This window comes from Oncorhynchus masou, chromosome 32 (genome assembly GCF_036934945.1).
Source record: "Oncorhynchus masou masou isolate Uvic2021 chromosome 32, UVic_Omas_1.1, whole genome shotgun sequence".
Classification (NCBI taxonomy): Eukaryota; Metazoa; Chordata; class Actinopteri; order Salmoniformes; family Salmonidae; genus Oncorhynchus; species Oncorhynchus masou.
In genome coordinates, this window is record NC_088243.1 from 75517226 (window position 1) to 75538882 (window position 21657).

General features: G+C 43.0%; 1 protein-coding gene across 3 annotated transcripts in view; it reads right to left on the minus strand.

Moving 5' to 3' along the window:
* LOC135526583 (protocadherin-1-like) overlaps window positions 1-21657 on the minus strand; it is a 430021-nt gene that overhangs the window by 159042 nt on the left and 249322 nt on the right. For all 3 annotated transcript variants that reach the window (XM_064955086.1, XM_064955085.1, XM_064955087.1), the window contains exon 4: window positions 16728-16947. In XM_064955086.1, the coding sequence (XP_064811158.1) occupies window positions 16728-16947 (220 nt within the window). The remainder of the gene's footprint in view (window positions 1-16727; window positions 16948-21657) is intronic.

Here is a 21657-nt window from a genome sequence, read left to right on the forward strand (position 1 = left end):
GAATGATAAGTGGGATGAAGAAGGTAATTGATTTTAGAACAATAGTGTAATTATGAATCATTTGGGGCAGTCTAATTTTAGAAATGCTGGAAATGGTATTTAATCTCCCCTCGGAGAGATTCAAATCAGATACTAAGTACAATGTACAACGTGTGTAGGTCACAATGGCAAGCTAAACCAAACGATTGGACGCTTACAGCATAGCAGATGTTACAGAATTTGGATGAGCTGGAGTCGGATGGAGGATCAGATATCGAGCCTGAAACCTGAAAACTGGTGACATTGTGGGGACTTCCTGTGATTCTGATGTTGACTTTGAGCCTCAGAAGCCTGAGAGACTGAACAGGTCGAACAGGGAAAGCATCCTTCTCCCCGTGCACCACAGCTCACCCAGGAGAGAAGAGAAGAAACATTGCCAGGGCGGCAGGTGTACACGGAAACAAGGCCCATAAAAACTGTGTGCAGTACAACTGATTTCTTTTTGGGTCTTGCTCAAACAAGGCACCGAAGCCGACTGTGATATCGGAGCATAATGGAGGAGAGAAGAGGAGATTGATTCCTGTGTAAAGGTATGGGTAAGGGCACAATACAGTCTCCCGTACAATCAATACATTCATCTTTTTTTCATACATTTCCACAAATATTTCTTTATTCTTTATATTTGTGTTATGTACTATTAATCAAGTGTCGGCGCATGTGTTTACGGCAATTCATTTGACCTGCGCGCTTTGCGGGTTGATATTCTCTTTTACTCTTTACTTTGTAAAACGAAGCTGTTTCTGGACTATATTGCTTACTATAACTCTATTATTGGGCGGCAGTAACCGAAAGGTTGCAAGTTCAAATCCCCGAGCTGACAAGGTACAAATCTGTCATTCTGCCCCTGAACAGGCAGTTAACCCAATGTTCCTAGGCTGTCATTGAATATAAGAATTTGTTCTTAACTGACTTGCCTACTTAAATAAAGGTAAAATAAAAAAATTACTAATCAAATCTTCGAATCAATTGTATTACATTGTATTTTTTTGTAATGTCAAAAACGTGCTGCAGTATAATATAAAACGTATCTTTACATGCATTTTATTCACGTCAAAATATACAATTTAAAATTATTCAAAATATACAAATTATTCTCAAGACATGACTTCATTCAATCAATCAATCATTATATTTAGGTTGATAACAAAGCAGAGGATGAATCTGATGTGTTTGCTAAAGGGGGTGCCCCACAGCGTTCTCTGGCAGATACTTATAGGCTGAAAGGCTCAGCTGTTCGAGTGTCAAGACAGTTGGTAAAGCATCATTTCCCATCTCCTGACGACAAAAAATAATACAAAATCTACTTCCATCTGGGCTTGTTTTATCGACTATCAAAACTACTTCCTGTGTTTTGCAATCTTAAATAAGGCTGATGATTGAATCTTTTGGGGACAGATTGGATGTTGTATACTGTTCTGGAAAAAAGTAGCTGTTTGCTCATTTGAAACAAATGATGGAGTTGATTTCCCTCGATGTGTGTTGGTTCAATGGGGATGGGCGGAGGAGGGAGGAAGTTGGAAGGAGGGAGGCAGAGCGAGGCGGTCTGCGGGAAGCTATTTGGTAATTTGGTCTGCAAACCAGAGCGTAATGGGCATTTTACGTGACGTCCTCATCACACGAGACATGCTTAAGTAGTGCTCGGGTACAGTCCCTGACAATGGCACAGATGTTCAAAGGGTTAAGATGTTTTCCCTTATCTTCCTCTGTCTCTCTCTCCCTGTATCTCTGTCCCTCAAACATCATTTTTATGTACGCATGTTTGTTTGGGTGCATATGTTTTCTGACCCATTATTGTATGGCTGATGCAATCGTGAGATAAGGCTGAGTCTTGGGATAGGGATGGGCTGGTATACTGATGATTACAACACACACACACACACACACGCACACACACACACACACACACACACACACACACACACACACACACACACACACACACACACACACACACACACACACACACACACACACACACACACACACACACGTGCATATGCACAGATGCATGTCAAAAGCATTGCCCATCAACTGAATATAAAGAAAATAATTGGTCTCTCTGTTCCTCTCCCCGTCCACTTTTTTCCTTCTCAACCCCTCCCGCCAGTCAGAAACCCAGCAGTGTCTGTGATCCTCTTCCTACTACGGTGCAGTTCTCTTTCTCTCTGTGTCTCTCTCTCTCTCGTGGCAATACCTTACAGTGCCTGAGGGATGAGGATAGTGTGTCTGAAAGAATGGCTATGCATATCGCTGAGGACCATCTGCACTATCGGAGTTCTCACACACACAGACTCTCCACCCCACGTCGCAAAAGAGGGCTGCAATCGTCTCCATACCAACAGGGGACCGCTGAGCAGCCTTATAATCATCCCTAACCACCACAGCGGCCCAGACAGACACTCAGCAGCCAGCCCTCCCCTTCGATAATGCATGAAGCTACTCCCAAATGTAACGTAATTATCTGAATGGCGGTTTGCCCTCTTCCCTGCCTGCTCTCAATGCATTTCTACTTGATGCTGGGGAGGATTGAGATCTGATGTGATTGAGAGAGCAGGGCGGACGCTCCATGTTGTACTGGAGATGGAGATGTAAATGTTTTCTAAGCATGGTCCACAGAAAGTGAAGGGGAGTTGAACAATCACCATGATAATCATCATTGTCAAAGTGAAGAAATAGTGGTTCATATCATCATCACCACCATATTCATCATCATCATCACCATCATCACCACCACCACCACCACCACCATACTCATCATCATTGTCAAAGTGAAGAAAAAGTGGTTCATATGAATCATCATCATCACCCAAATCATCATCACAATCATCACCATCATCATGGTGACCATCATCATCATCACCAACAACATCATAGTGATCATCATCACCACCACCATCATCATAGTGATCATCATCATCATCATCATCATCATCATCATCATCATCATCATAGTGATCATCATCATCACCACCATCATCATAGTGATCATCATCATCACCACCATCATCATCATACTGATCATCATCACCACATCATCATCATCATCATCATCATCATCATCATCATCATCATCACCAACACCATACTCATCATCATTGTCAAAGTGAAGAAAAAGTGGTTCATATGAATCATCATCATCACCCAAATAATCATCACAATCATCACCATCATCATGGTGAACATCATCATCATCACCAACAACATCATAGTGATCATCATCACCACCACCATCATCATAGTGATCATCATCATCATCATCATAGTGATCATCATCATCACCACCATCATCATAGCGATCATCATCATACTGATCATCATCACCACATCATCATCATCATAGTGATCATCATCATCACCATCATCACTGTCATCATCATCATCACCACCATCATCATAGCGATCATCATCATCACCACCATCATCATCATACTGATCATCATCACCACATCATCATCATCATAGTGATCATCATCATCACCATCATCACCATCATCACCGTCATCATCATCATCATCATCATCATTATCATCATCATCACCATCATCACCACCACCATACTCATCATCATTGTCAAAGTGAAGAAAAAGTGGTTCATATGAATCATCATCATCACCCAAATCATCATCACCACCACCACCATCATCATAGTGATCATCATCATCACCACCATCATCATAGTGATCATCATCACCATCACCATCATCATCAGTGACCATCATCATCATCATCATCATCATCATCATAGTGATCATCATCATCACCACCACCATCATCATAGTGATCATCATCATAACCACCATCACCATCACCATCAAAGTGATCATCATCATCACCACCATCATCATAGTGATCATCATCACCACCATCATCATCATAGTGATCATCATCATCATCATCACCACCATCATCATAGTGATCATCATCATCATAGTGATCACTATCATCCTCATCATCATAGTGATCCTCATCATCATAGTGATCATCATCTTCATCGTGATCATCATCATCATCACCACCATCATCATCATAGTGATCATCATCACCACCATCATCATCATAGGGATAATCATCACCACCATCACCATCATCATAGTGATCATCATCATCACCACCACCATCATCATCATCATAGTGATAATCATCACCACCATCACCATCATCATAGTGATCATCATCACCACCACCATCATCATCATAGTGATCATCATCACCACCATCACCATCATCATAGTGATCATCATCATCTCATCATCATAATGATCATCATCATCATCACCATTATCATAGTCATAACCACCATCATAATGATGATCATCATCACCATAATAGTGTTCATCATCACCACCATCATCATCATGAGCATCATCATCACCACCACCACCATCACCATAATCATAGTGATCCTCATCACCACCATCACCATTGTGATCATCACATAATCACCATCATCATAGTGATCATCATCACCATCATCATCATCATAGTGATCATCATCATCACCACCATCATCGTAGTGATCATCTTCATCATTATAGTGGTCATCATCATCACCACCATCATATCATAGTGATCAGCATCATCACCACCATCATCATAGTGATCATCATCATAGTGATCATCATCACCATCATCATAGAACCCCTCGTATCACATCCCTAGAAGCCAGTGTTTCTGAACACTGGTAATGACTTTCTTGGATTGGAGTTATAATCCCAAGCAAACAGCTTCCTGATAGCCATATCCCCCTATAGCTCCGTAACACTCTACACTCATATTCAACTCTGGACCTCGAAGCCAGTTCCACTGCTTTTTTCTCCCCATCGTTCCCCTGTAATCAGGGTCTAATTTAGACCTGGTGGGTGCAATTAATGAAAATCAGCAGTAGTCCGGACCTCGCAGGGTAAGATTTGAAAACCCCCGCTCTATACCCTCACACTGTACACATGGCTTTTCCATTGGAAGAAGCAGTACCCTGAGATCAAAGGAGGGTGGTGGGATGAGCTATAAGAGGACGGGGTCATTGTATTGGCTAGAATGGAACGAAGTCAAACATGTGGTTTCCATTTGTTTGATGTGTTTGGTATCGTTCCATTTATTCCATTCCAGCCATTACAATCAGCCCGTCCTCCTATAGCTCCTCCAACCAGCCTCCTCTCACTGAGATGACCTATATGATAGAGACAACAGCACCCATCATTCTCCCTCTTTTTATTACCTTTCCATGAAGACTCTCTCTCTATCCCCCCATCTCATTGCACCAAACCACATTGCCTTTCACCCTCTCCCATTCTCCCTCCCTCTCCTACAGATGCAGGATCTTAATTTGAGCTTGTTCGCTACAGCTGGAAAATAATCCTACAGTAACAGGAAATGTGAATTATTATGTGGATTATAATTAATGGACATCTTTAGAAGCCTTTTTAGACCTTGGATACACTATAGGTTTGCGTTTCCTGTTGTGCAGGAAAATCCTCGGCATCAAATTAAGATCCTACACCTGTACTCTTTCTCCCTCATTTTCCCAGGGGCTCCACAGACACCCAGCCCTATTAGAAGGAGGAAATGAGCACATTAGGAGGGCGAGGAGGGGGTCTGCAGGAAACACACAAGGGATCCAGGCCCGGGGTAATGGAATTACTCTCCATTATCTTGCCAAGAGGAACCCATGTATACGGGGACTGCTGGATGACCAGATAGAGGCGAATAAGAGGCTGTGGATAGTGTCTGGACACAGACCAGGGACGTTGGGGGTGTTGTACACTGATGGTCTTGTTAGCTGGCTATCGGGCTGGTCTCTCAAATGAGAAACTATTATTTTTGGGGCATTTGTGTCATTAGTCCATTGTTGATATAGTCCCAAAACGTTTTGCATGACGGATATCAAGATTTCAAGATGCATAACTTTCAAAATACATACAGCTGGTATGATGCATACAGTGCATTCAGAAGGTATTCAGACTCCTTGACTTTTTCCACATTTTGTTACATCACAGCCTTATTCTAAAATTGATGAATATGTTTCCCCCCCTCATCAATCTACACACAATACCCACAATGACAAAGCAAAAAGAGTTTGTTAGAATTTTTTTGCAAATGTATTGAAAATGTAACACAGATATATCACATTTACATAAGTATTCAGACCCTCTACTCAGTACTTTGTTGAAGCAACTTTGGCAACAGTTACAGTCTTGAGTCTCCTTGGGTACGACGCTACAATCTTGGCACACCTGTATTTGGGAAGATTCTCCCATTCATCTCTGCAGATCCTCTCAAGCTCTGTCAAGGTTGGGTGGGGAGCATCGCTGCACAGCTATTTTCAGGTCTTTCCAGAGATGTTCGATTAGCTTCAAGTCCAGGCTCTGGCTGGGCCACTCAAGGACATTCAAAGCCCCGAAGCCATTCCTTGCACTGTCTTGGCTGTGTGCTTGGATTCGTTGTCCTGTTAGAAGGTAAACATCCGCCCTAGTCTGAGGTCCTGAGCACACTGGAGCAGGTTTTCATCAAGGATCTCTTTGTACTTTGCTCCAGTCATCATACCCTCGATCCGGACTAGTCTCCCAGTACCTGATGCTGAAAAACATCCCCATGCTTTACGGCAGGGATGGTCTCGGAGCAGACAATTCCTTTGACCTCATGGCTTGGTTTATGCTCTGGCATGCACTGTCAACTGTGGGGCCTCATATAGACAGGTGTGTGTGCCTTTCCAAATCATGTCCAATCAATTGAATGTACAACAGGTGGACTCCAATCAAGTTGTAGAAACATCTCAATGATGATCAATGGAAACAGGATGCACCTGAGCTCAATTTCAAGTCTCATGTCAAATGGTCTGAATATTTATTTAAATAATTTATTTCTGTTTTTTCTTTATAATACATTTGCAAAAATATATAAATACCCCATAATGCTTTGTCATTATGGGGTATTGTGTAGATTGATTAGATAATAAAAAAAAATAAAAAATAAACATTTTGGAATAGGGCTGTAACGCAACAAAATGTGGAAAAATTCAAGAGGTCTGAATACTTCCGAACGCACTGTTAATACAGCCAGTATGATGAATATATACAAATACAGCCGATATGAGTCATATCCAGAAATACAGCCGGTGTGAGGCATATATATAAATACAGCCGGTATGAGGCATATCCAGAAATACAGCCGGTGTGAGGCATATATATAAATACAGCCGGTATGAGGCATATATATAAATACAGCCAGTGTGAGGCATATATATAAATACAGCCGGTGTGAGGCATATATATAAATACAGCCGGTGTGAGGCATACCCAGAAATTCAGCCGGTGTGAGGCATATATATATATATAAATACAGCCAGTGTGAGGCATATATATAAATACAGCCGGTGTGAGGCATATATATATATAAATACAGCCAGTGTGAGGCATATATATAAATACAGCCAGTGTGAGGCATATATATAAATACAGCCGGTGTGAGGCATATATATAAATACAGCCGGTGTGAGGCATATATATAAATACAGCCGGTGTGAGGCATACCCAGAAATTCAGCCGGTGTGAGGCATATATATAAGTACAGCCGGTGTGAGGCATATATATAAATACAGCCGGTGTGATGCATATATATAAATACAGCCGGTGTGAGGCATATATATAAATACAGCCGGTGTGAGGCATATATATAAATACAGCCGGTGTGAGGCATATATATATAAATACAGCCGGTGTGAGGCATATATATAAATACAGCCGGTGTGAGGCATACCCAGAAATTCAGCCGGTGTGAGGCATATCCAGAAATGCAGCCGGTGTGAGGCATATATATAAGTACAGCCGGTGTGAGGCATATATATTAATACAGCCTGTGTGATGCATATATATAAATACAGCCGGTGTGAGGCATATATATAAATACAGCCGGTGCGAGGCATATATATAAATACAGCCGGTGTGAGGCATATATATAAATACAGCAGGTGTGAGGCATATATATAAATACAGCCGGTGTGAGGCATATATATAAATACAGCCGGTGTGAGGCATATATATAAATACAGCCGGTATGATGCATATATATAAATACAGCCGGTGTGAGGCATATATATAAATACAGTCGGTGTGAGGCATATATATAAATACAGCCGGTGTGAGGCATACCCAGAAATTCAGCCGGTGTGAGGCATATCCAGAAATTCAGCCGGTGTGAGGCATATATATAAGTACAGCCGGTGTGAGGCATATATATAAGTACAGCCGGTGTGAGGCATATATATTAATACAGCCGGTGTGATGCATATACATAAATACAGCCGGTGTGAGGCATATATATAAATACAGCCGGTGAGAGGCATATATATAAATACAGCCGGTGTGAGGCATATATATAAATACAGCAGGTGTGAGGCATATATTTAAATACTGCCGGTATGATGCATATATATATAAATACAGCCGGTGTGAGGCATATATATATAAATACAGCCGGTATGAGGCATATCCAGAAATACAGCCGGTATGAGGCATATCCAGAAATACAGCCGGTGTGAGGCATACATATAAATACAGCCGGTTTGAGGCATATATATAAATACAGCCGGTGTGATGCATATATATATATATATATGAATACAGCCGGTGTGAGGCAGACATATAAATACAGCCGGTGTGAGGCATATATATAAATACAGCCGGTGTGAGGCATACATATAAATACAGACAGTGTGAGGCATATATATAAATACAGCCGGTGTGAGGCATACATATAAATACAGCCGGTGTGAGGCATATATATAAATACAGCCGGTGTGATGCATATATATATATATGAATACAGCCGGTGTGAGGCATACATATAAATACAGCCGGTGTGAGGCATATATATGAATGCAGCCGGTGTGAGGCATACATATAAATACTGCCGGTATGATGCATATATATAAATACAGCCGGTGTGAGGCATATATATTAATACAGCCGGTGTGAGGCATACATATAAATACTGCCGGTATGATGCATATATATAAATACAGCCGGTGTGAGGCATATATATAAATACAGCCGGTATGATGCATATATATAAATACAGCCGGTGTGAGGCATATATATAAATATAGTCGGTGTGAGGCATATATATAAATACAGCCGGTGTGAGGCATACCCAGAAATTCAGCCGTTGTGAGGCATATCCAGAAATTCAGCCGGTGTGAGGCATATATATAAGTACAGCCGGTGTGAGGCATATATATAAGTACAGCCGGTGTTCGGCATATATATTAATACAGCCGGTGTGATGCATATATATAAATACAGCCGGTGTGAGGCATATATATAAATACAGCCGGTGCGAGGCATATATATAAATACAGCCGGTGTGAGGCATATATATAAATACAGCAGGTGTGAGGCATATATATAAATACTGCCGGTATGATGCATATATATATAAATACAGCCGGTGTGAGGCATATATATAAATACAGCCGGTATGAGGCATATCCAGAAATACAGCCGGTATGAGGCATATCCAGAAATACAGCCGGTGTGAGGCATACATATAAATACAGCCGGTGTGAGGCATATATATAAATACAGCCGGTGTGATGCATATATAAGTATATATGAATACAGCCGGTGTGAGGCATACATATAAATACAGCCGGTGTGAGGCATATATATAAATACAGCCGGTGTGAGGCATATATATATATATATATATGAATACAGCCGGTGTGAGGCATACATATAAATACTGCCGGTATGATGCATATATATAAATACAGCCGGTGTGAGGCATATATATTAATACAGCCGGTGTGAGGCATATATATAAATACAGCCGGTGTGAGGCATATCCAGAAATACAGCCGGTGTAAGGCATACCGAAAATCAACCATTTATCGGATCATCAAGAACTTCAAGGAGAGCGGTCCAATTGTTGTGATGAAGGCTTCAGGGCACCCAAGAAAGTCCAGCAAGCGCCAGGACCGTCTCCTAAAGTTGATTCAGCTGTGGGATTGGGGCACCACCAGTACAGAGGTTGCTCTGGAATGGCAGCAGTTAGGTGTGAGTGCATCTGCACGCACAGTGCGGCGAAGACCTTTGGAGGATGGCCTGGTGTCAAGAAGGGCAGCAAAGAAGCCAGTTCTCTCCAGAAAAAACATCAGTGACAGATTGATATTCTGCAAAAGGTACCAGGATTGGACTGCTGAGGACTGAGGTAAAGTCATTTTCTCTGATGAATCCCCTTTACGATTGTTTGGGGCATCCGGAAATACGTTTGTCCGGAGAAGACAAGGTGAGCACTACCATAAGTCCTGTGTCATGCCAACAGTAAAGCATCCTGAGACTGTTCATGTGTGGGGTTGCTTCTCAGACAAGGGAGTGGGCTCACTCACAATTTTGCCAAAGAACACAGCCATGACTAAAGAATGGTACCAACACATCCTCCGAGAGCAACTTCTCCCAGCCATCCAGTAACAGTTTGGTGACGAACAATGCCTTTTCCAGCATGATGGAGCACCTTGCCATAAGGCAAAAGTGATAACTAAGTGGCTCGGGGAACAAAACATAAATATTTTCGGTCCATGGCCAGGAAACTCCTCATACCTTAATCACATTGAGAACTTGTGGTCAATCCTCAAGAGGCGGGTGTACAAACAAAAAAACACAAATTCTGACAAACCCCAAGCAGTGATTATGCAAGAATGGGCTGCCATCAGTCAGGATGTGGCCCAGAAGTTAATTGACAGCATGCCAGGGTGGATTGCAGACGTCTTGAAAAAGAAGGGTCAACACTGCAATTATTGACTCTGTGCATCAACTTCATGTAATTGTCAATAAAAGCCTTTGACACTTATGAAATGCTTGGAATTATACTTCAGTGGTCCATAGAAACATCTGACAAAAATATCTAAAGACACTGAAGCAGCAAGCTTTGTGAAAATTAATATTTGTGTCATTCTCAAAACTTTTGGCCACGACGGTACAGCCAGTATGAGTCATATCCAGAAATACAGCAGGTATCAGTCATATCCAGAAATACAGCAGGTATCAGTCATATCCAGAAATACAGCAGGTATCAGTCATATCCAGAAATACAGCAGGTATCAGTTATATCCAGAAATACAGCCGGTATCAGTCATATCCAGAAATACAGCAGGTATCAGTCATATCCAGAAATACAGCCGGTATCAGTCATATCCAGAAATACAGCAGGTATCAGTCATATCCAGAAATACAGCCGGTATCAGTCATATCCAGATATACAGCAGGTATCAGTCATATCCAGAAATACAGCCGGTGTCAGTCATATCCAGATATACAGCCGGTATCAGTCATATCCAGATATACAGCCGGTATCAGTCATATCCAGATATACAGCAGGTATCAGTCATATCCAGAAATACGGCAGGTATCAGTCATATCCAGAAATACAGCCGGTGTCAGTCATATCCAGATATACAGCCGGTAAGAGTCATATCCAGATATACAGCAGGTATCAGTCATATCCAGATATACAGTCGGTATCAGTCATATCCAGAAATACGGCAGGTATCAGTCATATCCAGAAATACAGCCGGTGTCAGTCATATCAAGATATACAGCCGGTAAGAGTCATATCCAGATATACAGCCGGTATCAGTCATATCCAGAAATACAGCAGGTATCAGTCATATCCAGAAATACAGCCGGTATGAGTCATATGCAGAAATACAGCCGGTGTCAATCATATCCAGATATACAGCCGGTAAGAGTCAAATCCAGATATACAGCCGGTATCAGTCATATCCAGAAATACAGCAGGTATCAGTCATATCCAGAAATACGGCAGGTATCAGTCATATCCAGAAATACAGCAGGTATCAGTCTTATCCAGAAATACAGCCGGTATCAGTCATATCCAGAAATACAGCAGGTATCAGTCATATCCAGAAATACAGCAGGTATCAGTCATATCCAGAAACACAGCCGGTATCAGTCATATCCAGAAATACAGCCGGTATCAGTCATATCCAGAAATACAGCAGGTATCAGCCATATCCAGAAATACAGCCGGTATCAGTCATATCCAGAAATACAGCAGGTATCAGTCATATCCAGCAACACAGCCGGTATCAGTCATATCCAGAAATACAGCAGGTATCAGTCATATCCAGAAATACAGCAGGTATCAGTCATATCCAGAAACACAGCAGGTATCAGTCATATCCAGAAATACAGCAGGTATCTGTCACATCCAGAAATACAGCAGGTATCAGTCATATCCAGAAATACAGCAGGTATCAGTCATATCCAGAAATACAGCAGGTATCAGTCATATCCAGCAACACAGCCGGTATCAGTCATATCCAGAAATACAGCAGGTATCAGTCATATCCAGAAATACAGCAGGTATCAGTCATATCCAGAAACACAGCAGGTATCTGTCACATCCAGAAATACAGCAGGTATCAGTCATATCCAGAAATACAGCAGGTATCAGTCATATCCAGAAATACAGCAGGTATCAGTCATATCCAGAAATACAGCCGATATGATTCATATCCAGAAATACAGTAGGTATCAGTCATATCCAGAAATACAGCCGGTATCAGTCATATCCAGAAATACAGCCGGTGTCAGTCATATCCAGAAACACAGCAGGTACCAGTCATATCCAGAAATACAGCCGGTATCAGTCATATCCAGAAATACAGCAGGTATCAGTCATATCCAGAAATACAGCCGGTATGATTCATATCCAGAAATACAGCAGGTATCAGTCATATCCAGAAATACAGCCGGTATCAGTCATATCCAGAAATACAGCAGGTATCAGTCATATCCAGAAATACAGCAGGTATCAGTCATATCCAGAAATACAGCCGGTATGATTCATATCCAGAAATACAGCAGGTATCAGTCATATCCAGAAATACAGCCGGTATGAGTCATATCCAGAAATACAGCAGGTATCAGTCATATCCAGAAATACAGCAGGTATCAGTCATATCCAGAAATACAGCAGGTATCAGTCATATCCAGAAATACTGCCGGTATCAGTCATATCCAGAAATATGGCCGGTATGAGTCATATCCAGAAATACAGCAGGTATCAGTCATATCCAGAAATACAGCAGGTATCAGTCATATCCAGAATTACAGCAGGTATCAGTCATATCCAGAAATACAGCAGGTATCAGTCATATCCAGAAACACAGCAGGTATCAGTCATATCCAGAAACACAGCAGGTATCAGTCATATCCAGAAATACAGCAGGTATCAGTCATATCCAGAAACACAGACGGTATGAGTCACATCCAGTCATATCCATATCCAGTCATATCCAGGCATATACTAAATATCTTGAAAACTTGATTACTGACATGCAAAACATTATTGGACTGTGGACTGATGGAACAAAAAACAACATATTTTCCTCTAACTATTGCCCTGACCTCTGTGTTACTAGGAGGATGCAGTTCTCTTTGGGGGACAGAGAGTGTGTGTATGTGTGTGTGTGTGTGTGTGTGTGTGTGTGTGTGTGTGTGTGTGTGTGTGTGTGTGTGTGTGTGTGTGTGTGTGTGTGTGTGTGTGTGTGTGTGTGTGCGTGTGTGTGTGTTGAAATAATAACACAGTAATGTTGTGTTATCATCCTACTATAAAGTTGAAACATTGGAATGAAGCAAGACATGCACCGCAGAGGAGGAACTTAAACAAATTCAGGGAAGAGCCACTTCCTCCCTCCTTCACCCCAAACCTCAGTCCCATTAGCACCCATTCACTTACTCTCCCACATTACCGTACAAATTGCCTCGAATTGCCCCCCCCCCCCCCGCGCACATTGACTTGGTACCGTACCCCTTGTGCAAGAACTCGTTATTGTGTTACTTTTTATTTTATTTCTTACTTTAGTTTATTTAGTAAACATTTTCTTAACTCTGCTTTGAGCTCCAACTGCATTGTTGGTTAAGGGCGTTTCACAGCAAGGTTGCATTCAGCGCATGCTACAAAATCAAATTTGATGTGATTTGAGTGGTACCATATAGCTCTAAGACAACCGTCATAGCTCCTATTAGATGGCCTATGTTGAGTAGAAGGCTGTTGGAAAGATGGAGTGTATTTATAGCTGGGGCCTGTTCTTCCTGGATGGGCTCTGTTATAGACATCTGGGGCGATGCTGCGGGAGGGAGGGCTTTTATTTGAACGTCTCTGCCTCCTATTCTTAGCTCCATTGTGCCGGCGTGTGATCCGGGAACACAATACAGTACGGGGGGAGGTCTGCTGGTTCGGGGACTGTTCTGGAATCGATCGGCTGAAGACGGACCACCTCTGTAAGGGTCAATTTACACTTGCGGGGTCTTTGTTAGGCTAGTGACAGGTGGGCCAGCGGGACAGGATAAGCGACTAGATAATATGCTTTCCGGGAGCTTATACGTGTGTGAGTAAGGGTTTCCACGGCAGCTTTGTTCAGTATGCAGATCAGCTCATCAAAATACATATATAAAGATATCTAGTTACGGTTCTGTGCAGAGCACACAGCTGGTAAGGACAGTGCGTCCATAAGTCTGTGTGTAATTGCTGTCAAGTGAACAGGCACACCACACAGTCACAGTCACACACACATACACACGAACAGACCCAAGCAGATGTGCACTCTTCCTTGGGAAAATACCTGCAGCCAGAACAAGTTTGACCATCCCAGTGGAAGATCCCCCCCCCCCCCCCACCAGTTTCTTCCTAACTTGAAACCCCTTCAACATGAGGAATCTTCGTGCCTCCTCCACCTCTTCCCTCCCTCTGCCACCCACCATCACCCTGACCTCATTTACTATGTAACAGGGAACAGACAGTTTCCTCCTTTCATTTTTCCCTCACTTTTTTCCTCCTTTTACCTTTTCGCTGGGCTGGGTGGTGGCTCTAGCCACTGGTCGTCTGAGTGCAGCCGTGGGTAATTGTATTTACAGATGGCATACGTGCTACCAGCGCAGGTACAGAGAAAGAGAGAGAGGAGGAAAGCAAGAGAGAGCAAGAAAGAGTCTCCCTGTTTCCCCCCCCTGCGGTCCACAGTACTCTCTGATGGACAGCTTTGCCATTTGGGCCAGGGATCGTCTCTCTTGCCGTTACACTGGCTGTGTGAGTCTGATACACAGACAATTTTACCAGTCACTCTCTCTGTCTTTCTCTCCTCCATTCTGTTCATGATACCAATGTGTGTTGCCCATGTGTTTATGTTTACAGTGTGTGAGAGTGTCTGTGTGTTGGGGTTGTGTCTGCATTCATTGTGTGGAACTATACAGTCGCAAAATGCATTGGGAGATATTTCAAGGATAACACATTGCACTAGAAGTATATGCTGAAGGCTTACCACATACAGATCAAATCAAACGAATACTTATAAACAGAAAGTCTAGCTATAGATACAGGGCATGCTCATTTTAACAACCATCATGTCAGTAATTTACTGATGATTGGACTATACTATCCACTATATGCCATAACTATTGTAGATGTCTTGTCAGAGGTCATTAGACTATCGTCTATCGACCAATGTCATGTCTTGTCCGAGGTCCTGTTACTATCGTCTATCGACCAATGTCATGTCTTGTCAGAGGTCCTGTTACTATCGTCTATCTACCAATGTCATGTCTTGTCAGAGGTCCTGTTACTATCGTCTATCTACATTTATCATGTCTTGTCAGAGGTCCTTTTACTATCATGTCTTGTCAGAGGTCCTGTTACTATCGTCTATCTACCTACCAATGTCATGTCTTGTCAGAGGTCCTGTTACTATCGTCTATCTATATATGTAACTATTATTTATCGACCAATGTTATGTCTTGTCAGAGGTCCTGTTACTATCGTTTATCTACCAAGGTCATGTCTTGTCAGAGGTCCTGTTACTATCGTTTATCTAACAATGTCATGTCTTGTCAGAGGTCCTGTTACTTTCGTCTATTCACCAATGTCATGTCTTGTCAGAGGTCCTGTTACTATCGTTTATCTACCAAGGTCATGTCTTGTCAGAGGTCCTTTTACTATCGTTTATCTAACAATGTCATGTCTTGTCAGAGGTCCTGTTACTTTCGTCTATTCACCAATGTCATGTCTTGTCAGAGGTCCTGTTACTATCGTCTATTCACCAATGTCATGTCTTGTCAGAGGTAATTTTACTATCGTTTATCTAACAATGTCATGTCTTGTCAGAGGTCCTGTTACTATCGTCTATCTACATTTATCATGTCTTGTCAGAGGTCCTTTACAATCGTCTATCTACATATGTCATGTCTTGTCAGAGGTCCTTCTACTATTGTCTATCTATATACAGTTGAAGTCAGTAGTTTACATACACGTAGGTTGGAGTCAATAAAACTCTTTTTTCAACCATGACACACATTTTTTGTTTACAAACTATAGTTTTGGCAAGTCTCTTTATATGTCATGTCTTGTCAGAGGTCCTGTTACTATCGTCTATCTACATTTATCATGTCTTGTCAGAGGTCCTTTTACTATCGTCTATATATATATATATATATATATATATATATATATATATATATATATGTCATGTCTTGTCATACTCCCATCGCTTTTATATGTGTCAGTGTGTTCACTCTTCAAGTCCATATGTGGACAGTAGAGGGCACACTCCAGAAAGGATGAATTGATGAAGAGGAGGGGATGAAAAGAGGAAGAGTGGGGGAAACACCACCTGCTCTTACCGTTCTCCGGGTGCTCCATCTCTCCGATACTGCCGTCCGGGGTGGTCCTCTCGTAGTGGTCCTCAGGCAGGGCCAGGGGCCCAATGCGGGGCCCCGATGACGATTTGGAGCTGGGAGTCTCCGATTCCTCCAATCCGCTGTCGTAGTAGCTGTGCTGGGAGGGGTCCTGCAGGTCTTGAGCCTGATTGGCCGTGGAGAAGGTCACTCGGCGATGGGGGAGCTGTGATAGGACGAGAAGAAGGGACATGTTAGGTCGGTTGCACTCCATTGGTTTCATGAACAGCTCTGTGGATACGTGGTCCCTCGCTGGTTCGCGCGCGTGTGTGTGTGTGTGTGTGTGTGTGTGTGTGTGTGTGTGTGTGTGTGTGTGTGTGTGTGTGTGTGTGTGTGTGTGTGTGTGTGTGTGTGTGTGTGTGTGTGTGTGTGTGTGTGTGTGTGTGTGTGTGTGTGTAAAGGAGGGGATATGAGGGGGAAAGCAGCTGTCTGAGTCGTGTGTTTGATGGCAGCATAATTAAAATACAATTAGCCTTCCCACTTGTGCTGGCGTCGGACGTGACTCACTCATTCCTCTGGAGGGTACTGGGGACTGGTATGAGGTACAGAGGCTCACAGACACACACCACACAGGTGATTTAACTACTGCCTGCTACACACACCACACAGGTGATTTAACTACTGCCTGCTACACACACCACACAGGTGATTTAACTACTGCCTGCTACACACACCACACAGGTGATTTAACTACTGCCTGCTACACACACCACACAGGTGATTTAACTACTGCCTGCTACACACACCACACAGGTGATTTAACTACTGCCTGCTACACACACCACACAGGTGATTTAACTACTGCCTGCTACACACACCACACAGGTGATTTAACTACTGCCTGCTACACACACCACACAGGTGATTTAACTACTGCCTGCTACACACACCACACAGGTGATTTAACTACTGCCTGCTACACACACCACACAGGTGATTTAACTACTGCCTGCAACACACACCACACAGGTGATTTAACTACTGCCTGCTACACAATCCACACAATCATTCACATCCCTAATACACACTCACATAAAGGATGCTTTCATATCTCACACATGCGCACATACACAAATACACACAAGGAAGCACACACACACACATATATACACACTCTGTGCGGAGTGTATTACCTCACAGTTAACTAAATCCTCCTTGACTGCTACAGCCAGGTCTGATAAAGAGGACGGGTGCGTCACAGATCCCTGAGGGACCCCCTGGCTGACAAGCACAGGCCCTCAATCACTATAGGAAGAGACAGGCCCGCAAATTGGGTCTGGGAAAGACTTAGAGAGCGCTGTCAAGGAGCTCACACTACACCAGCAACTATACTATCTCCAACTATAGAAACTGGCTTGCTCTCAGGAAGTCACTGAGACACACAGCTGAAGGGGAAATAAAGATAGAAATGTGTGGAGAGAAGGCAGAAAGAGTAAGAGAGGGGGAAGTGTGAGAGAGAAAGTTAAAATAGGGAATGTTTCATTTCAATGGGTATTATTCTCCCTCTCTCTCTCTCTCCCTCTCTCGCTCTGTATCTCTCCCTCTCTCTCTCTCTCTCTCTGTCTCACTCTTGCTCTCTCTGTCTCTCTCTCGCTCTGTATCTCTCTCTCCCTCTTTCTCCGTCTCTCCCTCTCTCTCTCTCTCTCTCTCTCCCCTCTCTCGCTCTGTATATCTCTCTCTCTCACTCTTGCTCTCTCTGTCTCTCTCTCTCCCTCTCTCGCTCTGTATCTCTCTCTCTCTCTCTCTCTCTGTCTCACTCTTGCTCTCTCTGTCTCTCTCTCTCTCCCTCTCTCGCTCTGTATCTCTCTCTCTCTGTCTCACTCTTGCTCTCTCTGTCTCTCTCTCTCTCCCTCTCTCGCTCTGTATCTCTCTCTCTCTCTGTCTCACTCTTGCTCTCTCTGTCTCTCTCTCTCTCCCTCTCTCGCTCTGTATCTCTCTCTCTCTCTCTCTCTCTGTCTCACTCTTGCTCTCTCTGTCTCTCTCTCTCTCCCTCTCTCGCTCTGTATCTCTCTCTCCCTCTTTCTCCGTCTCTCTCTCTCTCTCTCTCTCTCTCTCTCCCTCTCTCGCTCTGTATATCTCTCTCTCTCTCTCTGTCTCACTCTTGCTCTCTCTGTCTCTCTCTCTCCCTCTCTCGCTCTGTATCTCTCTCTCTCTCTCTCTCTCTCTGTCTCACTCTTGCTCTCTCTGTCTCTCTCTCTCTCCCACTCTCGCTCTGTATCTCTCTCTCTCTCTGTCTCACTCTTGCTCTCTCTGTCTCTCTCGCTCTCTCTCTCCGTCTCTGTCTCTGTCTCTCTCACTCATAATTTTGTAAAAATCTCATATACGCCACTCTTTAACTGCCACTGTGTCCAGACAAACCTACATAAAAAGCCACTATGAAATTTTCGTTTTCCTTTTTGTTTGTTTATTTCTTTGTTTCAGCAGCAAGACTTGTTGGACTTGCCCCAGTACAGGCTGTACATAGAAGAGGCTGCTCAGCAGGTTGTATCATCGGAAAGTGGAACAGCAGCTCTGTGGAACTATGAATATAGACTATAGAACCCCTAGAAACGTCAGTTGCATCCCAGCTCCACTTAAAACTGTGTAGCAAGGTGGCGATTTTCTGTCGAGATGACCTCTGTCGATGAGTGAGGATCATTGTGTCATTATTACGACTCAAACATTTGTGTATAATGAAAGCTTTATTAAATTGTACTTGTGAAATTGATTTAAAGGTGCAATATGCAAACATTTCTCCGCCATTTCCTAATTGCTCAAATTTGAAAGTTTGCCTAATTTCCAATTATGCAACTAAATAAGCCGTCATTGTTCCATCTAAACCATCGTAAAATACCTTTTCAATAACCCAAAATATTGTATTGTCAGCTGTTTGAAGCTACTGTACAAAACCTAAAGTAAAAGATGCAAAAACTAAACTTAAGAGCAGGAAGCATAGACATTGCACACATAGAACAGATCTACCTCTGCTTGGACTTGCTTTCAATGAGAATTTGGTTGGGAAGCCCAAAAAGTTCAAATGAATAGGGAAAATACAGAATAATTAGCATCTCCATATTAACATAATGGCTGAAGATGGCTGAACAGCTCATTTCTGTCCATAGTCCTTTGGATAGTCAATTGAATTCTGTGTGTATGCGTGTGTGTGGTGTTTACATTATCATCAACTTGTATGTGTTTAGAAGATATTTAAATATTTAAACCAAATTGAAAACATATTTCTACATAAAACATAATGACAGGGTCAGCGGATAGCGGATAACACTAATCTCTGACCTAGACAGGACACCTGTCCAAAATAAAAAAAGATGTAAGATAAAAACACCCACAATCCTCTGTTGCTCCTGATAGCGCCAACAAGCCTCCTCTCAGAGCAGAAAGAAGAAGAAACAGTCATTGTTTTCCACCTCATGTCTATAGCCCTTGGCTAAGATGTGGAGGAAGTAACCAAATGAAAGAATGAAGTGGATTCATCCATTGCGATAGCGCATGGCCGTGCATGCGGCCAGCTGCCCCTACAGACAGATAGGAGGGGTCCTTCAGTAGCTGACAGGGAGACACATTGTCCTTCTTCAGATTATTAAAACCAGACACTGAACAATGACTGGATACCCTCCATTGCCTCTCGGCTGTGTTTGTGAGGTTTGAGGTGGAGTGTGGAGATAGCAAGGCTGTATGTGTTTTCTCCCTCCCTTTTCCTCTGTACTGCAGCTGTTAGTCTTTCCCCATCTTCATACTGAACACAATGGGGTGGTAGCCTTATTACAAGAAGCTCCAAGCAACACAGAGAGTGTGTGTGTATGTGTGTGTGTGTGTGTGTGTGTGTGTGTGTGTGTGTGTGTGTGTGTGTGTGTGTGTGTGTGTGTGTGTGTGTGTGTGTGTGTGTGTGTGTGTGTGTGTGTGTGTGTGAGAGAGAGAAAGAGGGAGAGAGAGCAGTGTGTGTGAGAGAAAGAGAGAGAGAGAGAGAGAGAGAGAGAGAGAGAGAGGGAGAGAGAGAGAGAGAGAGAGGGAGAGAGAGAAATCCTCATTAAGACTGGTTGAGAAAATATTATGCATTCTTATGAACGTCTCTCGCTATCAAGTATCCATGGACACACACTCATGTAACAACAACACCTCGCACACAAACATATTGTACACACGCTTTCAGGCACACACACACACACACACACACACACACACAATGTCAAGCTCAGAGCTTCTTGTAATGATAATGCTACCTCTACATTGTGGTCAGTATGAAGATGGGGAAAGAGTAACAGCTACAGTACAAGAAATAGTGAGAGAGAAAGAGAGAGTGAGAAAAAGAGAGAGAGAGAAAAAGAGAGATAGAGTGAGATTATGAATGCTATTCATGCCACCCAGAGAGACAAAACTACAGCTCCTGTTGCTAATGCTGAGCGGTTGCACGGACACACACACGCTCGCGCATACACACGCGCTCACACACTGAGCAGCCCCGGAGCCAAAACAGCACTCAACCACAAACAAAAAGCTCCCTTCATCCCTCTCTCTCCATTTTTCTCCCTCTATCTTTCTACCTCTCTCTCGCTTTATCTGCCAAATCCTACTCTCTCTCTCTCTAGTTCCCCTGGCCCTAGTCAAGCAGGGCAGGAGTATGTTAGGCATGAGAACTATGCCGCAGGCTACGATTGGCTCCATGGTAAAATGCACCTGCAGTACTAAGTACCTGCATCAGGCGCTCCAAAAATGAAACAATAATGTGCCAGGACAAATGGAATGCTGGGGGATTTTTGTAACGGTTTCAAGCTGGCAGACGCTAGAATTCAGTTGCCATAGGGCAGAGTAAGGGAGGAGGTAGAGAGATGAAGGGAGAAGGAGGAGATGGCAGCGAGAGCGATAAAGAGAGAAAGAAAGA